Source organism: Zea mays, chromosome 4 (assembly GCF_902167145.1).
Source record: "Zea mays cultivar B73 chromosome 4, Zm-B73-REFERENCE-NAM-5.0, whole genome shotgun sequence".
Lineage (NCBI taxonomy): Eukaryota > Viridiplantae > Streptophyta > Magnoliopsida > Poales > Poaceae > Zea > Zea mays.
Genome location: NC_050099.1, coordinates 190,323,437 through 190,338,880, shown reverse-complemented (window position 1 = coordinate 190,338,880; position 15,444 = coordinate 190,323,437). Strand labels below are relative to the sequence as shown.

The window sequence follows — 15,444 nt, the reverse complement described above, 5'->3', positions numbered from 1 at the left end:
ATCCTGAAAGGAATAATCAGGGGAAGATACGATGAAGGGTTCGGGGGTTTTTTTAGATAGGAATAGTAATACACCTACTAAAATATTAGTTACACATCTAGAAAAAGTATTTATTACATAAATTTTGTAACTAGATAAAAATTAGAGGTAGAAGTGTTTTTTTTGTAAGCGATCCGGATAAAATACTTTGCTACCCATTAGAAAAAAAGAAAATATATATCAGTGTCAGTTTTCCACTGTGAGAGAGAGAGAGAGAGAGAGAGAGAGAGAGAGAGAGAGAGAGAGAGAGAGAGAGAGAGAGAGAGAGAGAGAGAGAGAGAGAGTACCTTTTGGTCTCGGATGCGGCAAAAGACGGACGCAGATTCATCAGGGAGGCAGATCGTGGCATTGACTTGCCGTCCCTTCACCTTTGTTAGCTCAATCGGCACGAAGTAGATCAGCTATCTAACAAATCATAGAGCATAACATACAAATTTAAATGAAAAACCCTTAAATACGAAAGAAAAAATCACATACATCAGCCAGTCAAAACCTTTACTATGATGTAGAAGAGAGTTTATAGAACACTGTCTTTATACGACGGTTTCCGAGAGGAGTAATGATTGTGGCACAGTACGAAACTTTAATTAGGGTTGGCGTCCATGCGTAGAAATTTAGATCACAAGCTCAACTCTGGTGGTGGACAGCCACATGTACACTAGCATGATGTGATGCGCCATGCATGTAGGCGCACTAGTGCATGCAAGGGATAGATTAGATTATACATCATCATCATCGTGATTACATTAGATCAAACAAATTGACCAGTTTGTAAAAGGGAGGGAATGTTCATGCATGCGTGTGGATGAAGTCAACAGGTAGTAGGTGCCTGGATTTAAGAAACAGTTAGTTGCTGAAATTGCAAACTTTGTTGCTCAAATGCTTCCAGTGCTGGATAATTAGGGTTCGTTTGGTTGCAGGACAGTTAGGACAGGATGTCTCGTGACGTCCTCTCTCGTCCCTCCAATTTTGAGGGATAACTGGGACAACACTGAGATAATCTTATCTTAACCTTTGACCTTAAACCAAACAACCTTATTTGAGTGATTACCACATCCCGTTCTGTCCTGTCATTGCAACCGAACGTCGACACTGGCATCCATGCCCATCCAGAGAAGGAAGTTGCTAGAGCTTCGAACATGAACGGATGATGATATTCTCCTTTTCTTTTTTTGCATTTTCTTTCGATAGACTTCTCTACTAACTATTAAGAGCATACTGTAGACTGCCCCCGCCTCGAGCAGCCTGCACGCCCGCCGCGAATCCCTTCCCACAACGCCCGCGCGAACCGGTCGCACGACCGCCAGCAGCTGCCTCCGCCTCGAGCAGCCGCCCGCCCGCCGCGAATCCCCTCCCGCATCCCGCAACGCCCACGTCGAATCCCCCCGTGAACCGGTCGCACGACTGCCAGCAGCCGCCTCGTCACCACGGGCACGCTCCTCGCTCACACCGAAATTTGAAATCCTCCTCCCAGTCTCGTCCTTCGAACGAAGCAACAGCCGCCGCGCCATTGAGAAGATCTCCATCGCTGTCCGCTTCCGCCCTCCCAACCTGGTGGTCGCTAACACCTCCCCAGCCAGTTCCGGCGAAGGCAGCGACCGCGAGTGGCGTATCGATGACACCCGCATTTCCCTCCACCGCGCCGCCGGCCCCGTCCCCGGTGCCTCCTTCGCCTTCAGTATGGATCACGCTCCTCTTACGACGTCCCTCTCCTTCACTGTCGCTCTCAACCCCTAAACCCGTCCGCTCGTGCCTCCTTCCTTTGGTTGTGGTTGGTTGGCTCCGCAGACCACGTCTTCGACGGTGCGGCGAACAACGAGCAGATCTATGGAACGGTCGTCCGGGAACTCATTGGCGCTCTCGTCGGTGGATTCAACGGCACTGCCTTCGTCTACGGCCAGACCAGCAGCGGGAAGACATTCACCATGAACAGCTCCGATGCCGACCCGGTCATCATTCCTCGCGCGGTCCGCGACGTCTTTGACACCGTGCGCCAGGTGTGTTGATTGCTCGATTATATGCTCCCCGAACAAGACATTGTTAGATTGGTTGCTGCAATTGTTTCTGCTGCGCGTGACTGATTTGTTGGATTTGGGTCTGTCTGGGTCAGGCTGACGACCGCGAGTTCCTCATCCGGGTGTCCTACATGGAGATCTACAATGAGGAAATCAACGACCTCTTGACACTTGAAGGCCAGAAGCTGAAGATTCATGAGAGCTTAGATGTAAGTACTCCTTTGGATATTTTTCTCTGATTTATCAACATGTTTTTGTAACAGTGAAAATTTATTATTGCCTATAGCGTGGAGTGTACGTGTCTGGTTTGCGGGAGGAGATCGTGAACAGCACAGAGCAAGTGTTTGAGCTCCTCCAGCTTGGAGAAGGCACATTTCTGTCCCTACATTTTATTTTTCACCAACTGCGAAACTTGTTTCACCGTTTGTCACTATTTCTTTGTTGTTTTCAGCGAACATGAATTTTGGAGAGACCAACATGAACATGCGGAGCAGTCGGTCACACACTATTTTCAGAATGGTATAGAATTCTGAATTCTGCAGCAGTTCTGTAATTGCAGTTGTTCTAAGTTCATTTTTGTAGTTGAATGGAAGCGAGAACTAAATCAAGAATGTTTTGTTTATATCGGTGTTAGGTAATTGAGAGCAGTGGTAAGGACCAGACAGACGGTGGAGATGTTATCCGCATATCTGTTTTGGTATGTACACTTCACTGTATACTCAGGTACCATGTATGTAGTAAAAGTAAATGTGTAGAAAATATTGTGCCCTTTTGTTTTACATGTAGAATTTGGTGGATCTTGCTGGGTCAGAAAGAATCATCAAGACAGGGGCAACAAGGGTATGTTTGAATGAGGGGAAGTATATTAACAAGAGCTTAATGATTCTTGGGAATGTCATCAATAAGTTGAGCGAGAACGGAAAATAAAGGTACTGTCTATAGAGTATTACATAAGTTTCTTCCACACGTGTTTACCAAATCTATAACTTCCTTAGGTGAACTGTGCTAAATTTGATGGAAAATCAATCTAGAGACGTACATGCTATTGTAGTTATGATTGAGTCGTCATAGGCAAGGATCATCATTGATTGTTCTGTTTTCTAAAACAAACTCTAGGTAATTTTTGAATATTTTTTTGTAGCTTCTCATCCGCCATAATTAATCCATTAATTCCATACCATATTCTTACTTACAGTATATTTTTACATATAATTTTTAATTAATTCTATTACTGTCTTAGTGCCTCATAATGATCAATACCGAATCTACCTTCTGTCAACAGCTCAAGTTTTAGGATGATTTGTTAGTATAGTAAACTCAAATCCATTATACAAAGTACAAGTTGGATCTTTCAGAAGGGCGGGATTAATGCAGTGGTGAGAGATGTCTCACGAAGTCACCAGGTTGCGGATTCGAAACAACCTCTCTTTATTTGCGAGAAAGGCTTGCCTCGATTTATCCCTTCCCCATACTCTATTCATGTTGAAGCCTTCGGCATTGGGTCGACCATTTTTTAGAAGGACATGTTTGGTATAGTGTTGCTACTTGTCTTACAAAATCACCAAATCGCGGGATCAAAGCAGCTTCTCCGTATTTGCGGAAGAAAGGCTTGCCTCGATTTATCCCTTCCCTAACCTCACTCATGTGGGAGCCTCCGGTACTATATCTGCTCTTTTTTTACAAGTAGGAGCCTTCTTTATCATTTTTGGTGATTTTTGAACCATCATAGTGTCTTCAGTGAAGAAATTGATATCTTATTCACTCCTACTAGCTAGAGAAAAACATTTTGCTCTCGACAGTGTGCACTTGTGTACGGCAGTCAATCTGCTCATTTATTTATTTTTTCTTCAGTGATCTCATTATTGTCTTGAGTCTTTTTAGGGTTGTCTCTTCTGGAGAGCTTTCAACCATTGTTGTATTCTTAATGAAAAAAGTAAATACCTTAGCAAGAAAAAGAAATAATCCATGTTACATTTTGTTCTCTTATGTCTTTGTGTATAGGATGCAAAGATTCTTCGAATGAACTTTATAATTGATCTGTTAAGTTACGAGGACAATTCATGCCGCTGTGACATCCCTGCAAACATACAACAAAGACTTATCAATATCGCTAAAAGGATTATATTAATGTACGGTTGTCAACATATTTGCCTATTATTAAAAATTGTAAGACATCACATTTTTTAATTGAGGTTGCATCAATAAACAGGTTTATGTAGACCAATATGGTTTGTGTGTGGTTTACATGTTTTAAATATAAATATATGTGGGCAGCTAGCACATCTAAATGTCAAACAAATCCCTTTTGATCTTTGAGCTTACAAGCTTCTTCGATAAAAAAGTAATTTGATTAACAAGCAACTACTAACTTTATGTATGCCAGACCTCTGAACTGAATGTTGTTTAAGTCTTTTTTGTGCATTGAGATATTAAGTTTATACAATTTGTATGCCTATATTCTACTATATTTGATTACATGTTCATGTCATACATCTTAGGACCTGGCAATCTATTTTGACATGTATTGCTCTTCTTGTTTATAGGCACATGTTGTTTCAGCGATTTTGAATTTTAGTGAGAATTGTACACCAGAAATTTTGACGCCTTACCTGGATGGAATCGTGAATAAATTACTTGTTCTTCTTCAGGTACGCAATTACTCGTGTTGAATTAGGTTTTAGGTTGCTTCAAATATATTTGTTATCTTGGTTAGTAAACAATGCTAACTGCTCATGTTCATATTCTAGAATGGCAAACAAATGGTGCACATGGGAGCATTGACAGCTCTAGCGTCAGTAGCAGATTCATCACAGGTGTTGTTCACTTGGGAGTTTTATGCATAGTGGATCTCTGTTATTGTGCATCATGGCCTCATGGGGTTGTCGTATTTTTGTAGCGCTTTCTAACTTACTCATAATAACAACTTTATATATCATTTACATGGATGACTTGAATGAAATGCTTCTACATGAACTGTCAAGTGCAATTTTGTCTCCTACATACATCTACACAATACAAAAAACACTACTTGTAATTTTCCCTACATTTTTGCGATTTCATATTTGTGCGAAGCAACAAAAGATGCATTCTGTGTAGCACACTTTACATCTGTATATATGTCGGGTGAAAAGCAAAAGATTGTGAGAAAATTGTGATATAATTCCCTCTGAACCCTGAATGATGACAACTTGCTGAGGCCCTGGGATAGGTTTGAGCCAAGTTAATTTACCTAAGCAACAGAGCAGCGTTTTTTCTGTGTTCAACTCCTTAAAGCAAAAACAACAACCGACTCAACTCATCCACGCACACACACACTTCCGATCATGCCATCCCACGACCTACGAGTGATTTGTGGATCAAACTAACACATTGTATGAACACCATAATTAAATCCCTGTAGATGGCATCCCTGATCGACATCCTATCAAACATAGCATGTGCTGACACCAGGTCCCAACCCTTGTGAATGTTTCTTCTTTTACTAGGTATATACACATGCGTTGCTACGGAATTAATATGATAAAATGCATCATGGGTGTGCGCATGGTAGGGCGACCATGCGGTTGCTGTGGCCGAGACGTGGGGCAGCAGGCTGCTGCGCTCTTGGGAGAGCAACCCATCTACCACGCCGTACAGCGTACCATTGGCTACAGGGCCGCCATGCCCCCAGTGGCGCTGCCCTGCAAGGAGGTTGGGTATTTGGGGGAGTATCGGCGAAGCATCATGGCTTCCGAGGAAGCAGGGCTGCGACCAGCGCGCTGGACGTTGCTGGGGGGCCGCTTGATGTTGGCGGCTGCTGCTGCCTGGGGACATCGGCAGAGCTCATGATCGTCGAGACCTTTGATACCAGATTGGTAGAAGCTGTGTTCCCTATGCTAACGATATGTTTCTGTTGCAACGCACGGGCACCCACCTAGTTTATAATATAATATTATAGTGCAGCGGATACGTCCAGATAGGCCTCTCTCCATGCCATCCATGGTTGTGTGTTGATCAACAGGTAAAACTAAAAGACTAAACGAAGAAGAAAAGCAGAGCGTGGATTCACTGCAATGGAAGGACGGCTACGGCCCGTTCTGGCAACTGGCATGATGCAGTCGTCCATAACCGTGCTGGCATGGCGACCACAGCCCGTTCAACATACATCGTCACGGCCCAACGAGCGACGGTTGCATGCGTTTGCCCGGAGCCCATCGATTCCGGTACCATGGCCGAAAACGACAATGGCCCAGCAACGGTCGTGTCCCGGCGCTCAGGCGGGGGCGTTCGAAATTTGAAACCCCTGGCAACGTCTCTCTCCATCACTCACGGCACGACAGTCACGCACGCCGCCCCGAATCTCTCCCCTCCACCTCCAAACAAAAATCTCTCCTCTTCCTCCTCCTCCTCTCCCACGATCCCCACTCCCACCCCACCCCCTCGATCCCAACTCCACCCAGCCGAGGCCAGCCCAGCAAATCATGGCGACGGTCACGCAGGGGGTGCTGCTGCGGCTGCTGCAGGCGATGCACACGGAGGAGCGCGTGGCGGGGGAGCACCGTTCGCCGGTGCTGCAGGTCACGGGCGTGGTGCCGGCGCTGACAGCGTCCACCTCCGACGCGCCGCTGCTCGCCGCGCCGCCGTCCAACGGCGTGCTCCTCAACCTCTCCGACGGCCTCCACTCCACCTACGTGCAGGTCCCGCCCGCCGACGCCGACGCGCTGCTGGCCGCCGCGCGCCCGCACCTCGTGGGCCACCTCGTCCACCTCGACCGCCTCCGCCTCGCGCGCCCCGTGCCGCGCGCGCTCGGCCTCCGCACCGTCCCGTCCTCCCGCTCCCTGCCCTGCGCTGGCGCGCCCCAGCCGCTCGTCGTGCGCCCCGCCGCCTGCGCCCGCGGCTACGTCATCCAGCCCGCCGCGTCCGCCGCCGACGCCGCGCCGCCGCTCATGCCCTCCTGCCCCACCTCCTCCTCCGACGACAACGACGCCAAGCGGACCGTCCTCGGGCCCAAGAACGCCGTCGCCGACCCCGCGCCGCCGCCGCAGCAGCCCGTCAAGCGCCGGTTCTCGTCGCCGGCGCCGCCGTCCAAGCAGCGAGACCCGTCGCCCGCCGCCAAGCCCGCGGTCTCGCGGGCGTCGTCTCCCTCCGTCGGCAAAAGCGCGTCGCGGCCGTCCTCGCCCGCGCTCAGGTCCACGCCCAGGGCGACGTCGCCGGCGCCGTCCAAGTGCGTCGTGCCCAGCCTGGTCGCCGCCAGGGAGGAGAACCGGAGGGCGGCCAGGGAGCCGGCGATCATCGTGCCGTCGAGGTACCGCCAGCCGTCGCCGGCGGGCGGGAGGAGGGGCGCCGCATCTCCGGCCGTCGCCGGTGGGAGGCGGGCGTCCCTGTCGCCTAGCTCGCGCCGGCTGTCCGGGGAAGGGACCGGCAAGAAGAAGGTTGGGGTGCTGGTGGCTGGGATCTCCAAGATGACGGATCTGGGGAGCGGGTCGGCTGCCAAGCCCGGGAGGAAGAGCTGGGACGATCCCACGCGCACTGTGGCTGCAACGTCCGTCATGAAGTCTAAGGCCAAGGTGGACAAGGATACCATCCTCAGGACTCAGGTCTGGATCCTCTGTTACTCAGCTTACTTGATTAATAGGATCATAGCTTTGGTCAGATTTGGTTATGCAAATTAAGGTCTGACATTGCTAAATGGTGTTGGCTATGGATAGCATAGTAGACAAAGAAACATTGTTGGGAAAAAACCCAAGTATGAAGGGACTGTAACCTTAACTGTTGGCTGAGAAAATCATAACCATGGTCAACCATGATCCTTTCAGTAATAACCATTTTCAAATGGATGTACTGTGATATCTTCTCAATTTAGAAATCTGGTGCTATGACTACGAATTAATTTGCACGATTATAACTTACACAGCTATTAGTTTGGAATTTCAAACATAAAGCTACGAATTAATTTGCACGATTATGTAGCATGGTTGGGTAACCATTTTGCCTGTGCACAACAGAGAGTGGTGTCCTTGTAGTGTACAGCAGAAGGGTGTTTGTGCCTGTGCAGTAAACATTTCTTCTTTGTCTCTATCATCAGGAAGCAATGTCGAGGCGGCTAAGTGATGCTACGACGGAACAATCCAGTAACGATGATTCATCTGTTGACGAGAAGCCCAAGCAGCCTCGTAAGAAGATAGACGCCCCTACCTCAGTGAAGGCAAAGACCGCAGCTCCGAAAATTACACTTCACGACCCTAAATGGACTGACGGCAGCATTCCTTTGGACGCACTTCCTGATAAACTCTCAAAAATAGGAAAGGTAAGCGACTGCAGTTTTATTTTATTGGCGCTCAGCCTCCATTCAGTGATGCTGACTTGACCTGGGTCTCTAATGTAATTTGTACCGAGCTTCAGGAAGCTTTTGAGCGGAGAGATTCAGCAGCAACTGCTGCAGCTAGCGCCCTGCAAGAGGCATTGATCTCTGAATCTGTGATCAGGAACATAAGGTATTTGGGGATATCTTCTCTTTTTTTTACTCAATCTAAAAGCCAAACCCGTGCGTTTCTTCAGCAGGAAACTGGTGTGACTGGTATTTTGTTTACTTCTCCGCTTACAGCAAGTTCTCTGAAATCTGCGCGTCCGCAAGGGTCTCCAATCCGTTCCCAACAGTAGATCTCTTCCTTGTCGTCTGTGAGGATGCTCTCAAGTGGAAGACCATCGCTGCCGAGTCTGTGGTGACCAACGGGGCTGAAGAGGAGGAACTGCTGGAGAAGAAATCGACTTGGCACTGGGTCGGCGCTGCGTTAGCCACTGATCTCGAGGTCCTCAAGCTTCTGAACGGTGCCACTGGGCCCTTCTCCCGGACGCGGAGCAGCGGCACTACCAACAAGCCAAATGCATCTTCGGTGGAACCGCCGAGGACAGCAAGCATGTCGTCGAAGAAGCAAGCGCATGGAGCTTCAGCCAAGGCGCAGTCTAAGGCGGCGGCGGTGTCACCAAGCTCCCCGCCGAGGTGCAGCACGTGGAACATGGGCGAGACAGCTGAGCTCGCCAAGGCCCTGTGGCGCGAGATGCGCGCGTGGTTCCTGACCTTCGTGGACGAGGCACTGGACGTGGGGTTCCACCTGTTCGAAGATCAACAGAACGTCGCTGGCAAGGGGAGGCAGCACGGCGGCGGACACATAACGATGGTCCTCTCGCAGTTCAAGAAGATCAGCGACTGGCTGGACCAGGTAGGGAAGATCGCGGCGGCGGAGGAGGAGGAGCAGAGGACCAAGGAAAAGATCGAGCTCTTGAAGCGCAAGATCTACGGGTTTGTCATTAGCCACATGGGGTCTGCGTTGGAGAGCCCAGCATCCGTCTCGGTTTCTTCGAGGAGCTGAGGGCTGTTAGTGGATGCTTCATGCTCTGAAGCTCGCTCTCTCTCTCTGCTCGCAGTTTCTGTTCGTACTGGTTCTTCAACTCGTTTAAGATTGAAAAGGCCACACAGTCATGTAGCCTGTTGTTGGCGCGGTTCTTTTGTGTTTTCTTTTTGGGATGCCTAATTTATGTTGTGAATAAATTACCGTACTGTCATTTTGGATACGTGTCTGTTTGTCGGGTAGGATTATGAATGAAAAGTTACTTGGTTCAGTTTGCATATGCAACTTAGGTGCTTATTTCATCAGGTCTGCGTGGCGATAACTAACTACACCACGCAGCACCGAAATTTTCAGTAATTTCTGTGGTGGCCAAAAGAAAGAAACGATATTTTGTAATGCTGTACATGTGCTATATAATTCTAGACTCATATCCTTTTACGCCCCGTTTGGATCATTGGAATTGAATTCCATTCTAATAATAGTAATTTAGACATTTATCAATTAAGCTAATTCGGTTTTATGCAAAATATATTTGAAAGGATCACGATGCCCAAGAGGGGGGTGAATTGGGCTTTTCTAAAAATCAACACTAATTAAAACCTAAGCAAGAGCTAAACAAGAGCCCAACTTCACCCCAACAACTAGTACTAAGAGAATAATACTAGAAATGTAACAAGGCTAAGACAATGCTTCAAATACTTGCTTAACAAATACACAAAGTAAATAGCTTAAATTAAGTGCGGAATGTAAAGCAAAGTTTAGAAGACTCCTCCAATTTTTCCCGAGGTATCGAAGAGTCGGCACTCTCCACTAATCCTCGTTGGAGCACCCGCGCAAGGGTATCGCTCCCCCTTTGTCCTCGCAAGAACCAAGTGCTCACTACGAGATGATCCTTTGCCACTCCGGCGCGGTGGATCCCTCGAGACCGCTTACAAACTTGAGTCGGGTCACCAACAAGATCTTCACGGTGATCACCGAGCTCCCAACGCCACCAAGCCGTCTAGGTGATGCCGATCACCAAGAGTAACAAGCCATAGACTTTCGCTTGACCAAGAGAAGCCTAATGCAAGTGGTGTGTGCTCTAGGTGGCTCTCACTAGCGCTAATGAGGAACAAGCGTGGATTATGATTCTCTAATCTCCTCACAAGGCTTTTGGTGCTTGCAATACTCTACCAAGGTGCTGGAATAAATGTGGAGTGCAAGACATTGAATATGGTGGGTGGAGGGGGTATAAATAGCCCTCACCCACCAACTAGCCGTTACAGGCAATGTGCTGTGCGATGGCGCACCGGACAGTCCGGTGCGCCACCGGTGCGCCAACGGTGCGCCACCGGTGCGCCAACGGTCACTTCCAACGGCTAGTTCTGACAGCTAGCCGTTGGACTCATGGCGCACCGGACAGTGAACAGTTCACTGTCCGGTGCACACCGGACAGTCCGGTGCGGTGTCCGGTGTGCCACTAAAATTCAACTTCAAACTCTGCGCTCTCGGGTTTCTGGGAAGGTAAAAACACTGCCGTGGACCAGCCTGGCCCCACCTGGCAGAGGGTGCACCGGACAGTCCGGTGCACACCGGACAGTCCGGTGCCCCAAAGCCAGAAACACTAAGTCTTGTTTTTCAGCTGATTTTCAAATCGGTTTTCGTTCTAACTTGTGTGTGAGTTCTAGAGTGACACCTAGCACTGTATATGAGTGTGATTGTGCACCAACACTACACTAGAACTCTCTTGGTCAAACTACTCATCGACAACCCCTCTTTATAGTACGGCTAAAAGAGAATAAAAGACCTAACTAAATCGCGAGTGTCCACATCTCCTTGACACTCGGACTCCTTAGACCTTCATCTTTTGTTCCGTCGTTTTAGCCGTCGCTTCGAGTTCTTATTTCCGGGATTGTTTTCACCGTTGTAGTACTTTTACCTGTCATGCGACCTAACTTACCATTTGTCTCTGCAAAACACACGTTAGTCACATATAATATTACGTTGTCATTAATCACTAAAACCAACCAGGGGCCTAGATGCTTTCAATCTCCCCCTTTTTGGTGATTGATGACAACCCTACAAGTTTTGAGAGAGTAGTTTGTTTTGAAGTTTCTGTCAATAGAAAGAATGGTTAGTTATACTCAGTAATTTTTGACAGAAAGAATGTGTACCATAATAATAAGAGTGAGCGCATACACATCATAAGATTTTTGTTCATATATAAAAGAGAAAGTAAATTAATGAAACAAGAGCTAGAAGACTGGTGATATGATATAAGGTGAAAACGTAATACACACAGTCAACCATAAGCAACGAGAGTATATGACGAGTTTGTGAGCCAAAAACATCAAGCTAGTACAGAGAGTAGCAGGCACAAATATTACATCAAAAGGACACTGACTCTCTACTAACTCTCTAACTCCCCCTAGCTCTCACAACTCATATCTCTCCCCCTTTGGCGTCAAACACCAAAAGGGACCTGAACCTAAACATCTGATGCAGGAGGAGGCGGTGGGGGCGCATCCGGTCGAGGTCGAGGTAGCAGAGCGAACGCCGACGGAGGGTCAGAGTCAGTCTCGGATCCAGGATCTGCGGTAGAAGCTGGAGCTGGTACTGACTCGGACGCAGGCAGCGCTGCAGGAGCTACCGGAACAGAAGCGGTCACAGATACTGCCACAGCGGTAGTGGTAACAGCAGATGCTGGTGGCACTGGCGGCTGCGGGCAGACAGAGCTAAGGACCGGAGAAGTGAATGCCAAGGTGACCGGCCGGAGCGGAGAGGGTCCAGCAGGGGGTGCAGACAAGATCGAAGGCACCACTGGAGCGTGAAGCGAAGAAGGCGGAGCAGACTGAACCGGAGGAGCTGAGATACCAGAATGCTGAAGCATGAGGGCCATGAATGCCCTATTCTCTGCCCTATCCTGAATAAGCTGCTGCTGAAGGGCATCCTGCCTGTCCTGCATGTTCTGAAACATGGAGAGCATCCTATCTGATAAACGGGCCTGCTCGGCTGCCAGGTGAGCCTGCTGCTGAGTGAGAGTCTGGAGAATCGAAGCAAGAGCAGGGTCCATAGCCTGAGGAGTAGCAGGGGCAGCACTAGAGCTCCCAGCCTCATGATCATGTGAGCGTGGAGGCATAGGAGGCGGAGGAGGAATCCCAAAATCATCATCATCATCATCATCATCATCAGCTGCTGTACCCTGGGTGTCAAACTGTCGAAGTGCTGCGTCCTCGGCCTGAGTGTCAAACACAGGAGCATAAGCTGGCACTGGAATCTCTGGAGCAGGACGGTAAGATCCAAACACAAGGCGTGAGGCCTCAAGGGTGCTCTGAAATCGAGGTGGCTGAATTAGCTGCGCAAAGATGTGGCATAAGTAGTGAGCATACGGTAGCTGCCGTCGAGCACGAATCCCATCCAGAACGGTGTCCTCAATCTCACAGATCAGAAAGTCCACAACATCAAACTCAGAGTGGGATACCAGGGCACCAAGGAGCCAAAGCTGAATATGAGTGGTAGCCTCCCTGTATCCCATCCTAGGGAGGAGTGTCCGTCTGACGAGCTCATATAAGTACTTCGCTGCAGTAGTGAAGTCTGCTGGAGAACGTCGCGACCCATCTGAAAAAGGCGGGCGGAAAAGAGCCGCGACGTGAGCTGTCCCTGGAGCCACACCGCCGTGAGGGCGACGTGGAGGATCTGAAGTGCCGTAGCAGAGACTGTGAAGGCGAGTAGTCGACTCAGGGAAACCAAAAAGCTGTCGGATCTGACTAGCAGTGATCGTAACATCCTCGCGCTCAAAGCGAAACCTCATCCACTGATGATCCGGGTCAATCCAAACAGAGGCATAGAAGACGCGGACCCACTCCTCAACATATCTGCCGCTGATAGTCAGAAAGGACAGAAGGCCTGGCAAATAGGTGAGATGCGCCTCAGACTCAGCACCGGCTGCTAGCAAGAAGGCTGGAAGATCCAATAGGCGGTGAACTCGTAGCGCAATCTGAGCAGACATCTGAGCCCTGAAGAAAGACTCCTGAATCCGTGTGCTGAAAAGAACTCCTGCTGCTGGGTCTCTCTGAGCTGGCAGCCAAGACTCTACGGGTACGTACCTGAACCGACGTACCCAGGCTGCAGTAGCACGCTGAAGATCAAATAGACGAGGATCCGAAGCCAGAGGACGGACCTCAGTCTCATCACGCTCCCGGAAGCGAGGTGGAGGGACAGGAGGAGCTGAAGCGGGAGCGGGGGCAGGGGAAGCAGTGGAAGCTGGCGTGGTGCTGGTAGTGGGTATGGCGGTGGAGGTGGATGGAGCAATAGGAGTGACTGGAGCAGGCAGAGTGGGTGGCGGAGTGGAAGCGGAGGTGTGAGTGGAGGAGCGAGACCGGGAGGCGAGACGACGAGCACGGAAAGCAATCTGATCTGATGGAACATCCGGCTGATCTCCAAGTGCTGCCTGTGCAGCGGATGCTGCAGCAGCTGCTGCTGCACGAGCCTCTCTGTCCGAACGCCGCTTCTTGCGGCCTTCCTGCTGCTCCAGATACACAGTCTTGCCCTTCACCTGCCTGAAGGGGCGACGAGGGTCCTCATCGTCGCCACCCCCTGATGCCGACGCATTCTTCGTGCGCGGCATCCTGAACTAAAGTCTGCAAATGAGATAGAGAGACTAAGCACAGAGCAAAAAAAAAGACCGATAGATTTAGCAAAGAGTGAGATGTCTACCCGGAAAGGTCACACGAGAGGTGACGATCCAGGCAGGACGGGAGACGGCACACGGTCACACAAGGTCACTGAAATGACAGAAGAGGTGAGCACGTATTAGTCACATAGTCATAAGTATATGAAATGTGAATAAATACATACACAGAGAGATATGGCACAAGACAGGACGATCAATAAGTCAAACGACGTGAAAACGGTGTTTGACAGACAAATAGAGACATAGGATGATTGGAATTTGAATTGAGGCACGAAACGATATGGGATTGAGCCGATACTTCACGAATAGGTTTATATAGGTGAATATGAGTGAAGTGTGTGCTTGGTTTGAATTTAGGCGAAGAAATAGGGTTTTGGGCACACGGCTCGGAAACGATCGCGCAAAACGGGAATTTTGGTGAAATTTAAGCCTGGGATCTCGGATTGGCGTGAAATTTGGCAAGTAGGTTACTGGAAGTGTGGTGAAAGTGCCTGAAAAATTTGGGTTCAATTGGAGCAAGTTTGGCTGGTTTGGGCATTTCATCGAACACTTGGTGTGCGGGGAGCTAGGGTTTTAGGAATATGGCCATTTTTGGTAGGAATGCCCTCCCGAAGGAGCTAAAAGTTTGCAGGGATACACAATGGAGGTACATGAACACATTTCATCAATTGGATTCACAGGAATTGGAAGATTTGCAAAAGGTGGGAGAAGGGGTGGAGAAGAGGCAGACTTATCACAGGGGACTGAGAGGAAGAAAAACAGGAGACAGGAGGAAGACTTGCTCACCGAGGGAGGGAAGGAGAGAGAGAGGCGAGGTCGCCGGCGATGGTGGCCGGAGATGGTGGCCGCCGGAGAGGTCGCCGGGTGGAGGAAATCGCCAGACGCAGAGAGCTGGGCGGCTGGGAGAAAAGAAACAGAGAGCCTCTGGCTTGGCTCGGGCTGGAGGCTGTTTTTTAAAACGCGAGATGGGCACACCGGACAGTCTACAGTGCCTGTCCGGTGCACACCGGACAGCGCACAGTAGCTGTCCGGTGAACCACCGGACAGCGCACAGGAAAAGAGGAATTTTGCGCGCGGCTGCCGGTGCACCGGACATTGCACAGTGCAGTGTCCGGTGCACACCGGACTGTCCGGTGAGCCCAGACAGAGGGGAGTTTGGAAAATTTTGAATTCTTCTATCTAACTCCTAACCAAACCAAATCCCAACTTATAATCACACAAAATAACACTTGTTGGGACAGGTATTGGCACCCTCATATATTTTTCAAAATATTTTGCCATAGGCTAGATAATTTTTAGAGAAAATAGGCAAATGGTGAAATTTGCATTTGGGCTTGCACTAGGGGTTTTCAAGAGTGATTTGAGTTTTGAATTCTCCCCCTAAGTGCAG

At 49.2% G+C, this 15,444-nt stretch overlaps 1 protein-coding gene across 1 annotated transcript; it reads left to right on the top strand.

Moving 5' to 3' along the window:
* Positions 1 to 6,406: 6,406 nt before the first annotated feature.
* On the top strand, positions 6,407 to 9,666 carry LOC100279842 (uncharacterized). Its single transcript, NM_001152795.2, has 4 exons — positions 6,407 to 7,630; positions 8,119 to 8,340; positions 8,436 to 8,527; positions 8,638 to 9,666. Exons 1-4 carry the CDS (start codon positions 6,515 to 6,517, stop codon positions 9,401 to 9,403), a joined length of 2,196 nt encoding a protein of 731 aa, NP_001146267.2. The 5' UTR covers positions 6,407 to 6,514; the 3' UTR covers positions 9,404 to 9,666.
* The last annotated feature ends 5,778 nt before the right edge of the window (positions 9,667 to 15,444 follow it).

What these genes read in the sequence shown, in the direction of transcription:
- LOC100279842 (NM_001152795.2), top strand. Translation starts at nt 6,515, where the DNA reads ATGGCGACGGTCACGCAGGGGGTGCTGCTGCGGCTGCTGCAGGCGATG. An exon ending in ATACCATCCTCAGGACTCAG is followed by an intron (nt 7,631 to 8,118) that starts GTCTGGATCCTC and finishes CTCTATCATCAG; the next exon opens with GAAGCAATGTCGAGGCGGCT. An exon ending in TCTGTGATCAGGAACATAAG is followed by an intron (nt 8,528 to 8,637) that starts GTATTTGGGGAT and finishes CTCCGCTTACAG; the next exon opens with CAAGTTCTCTGAAATCTGCG.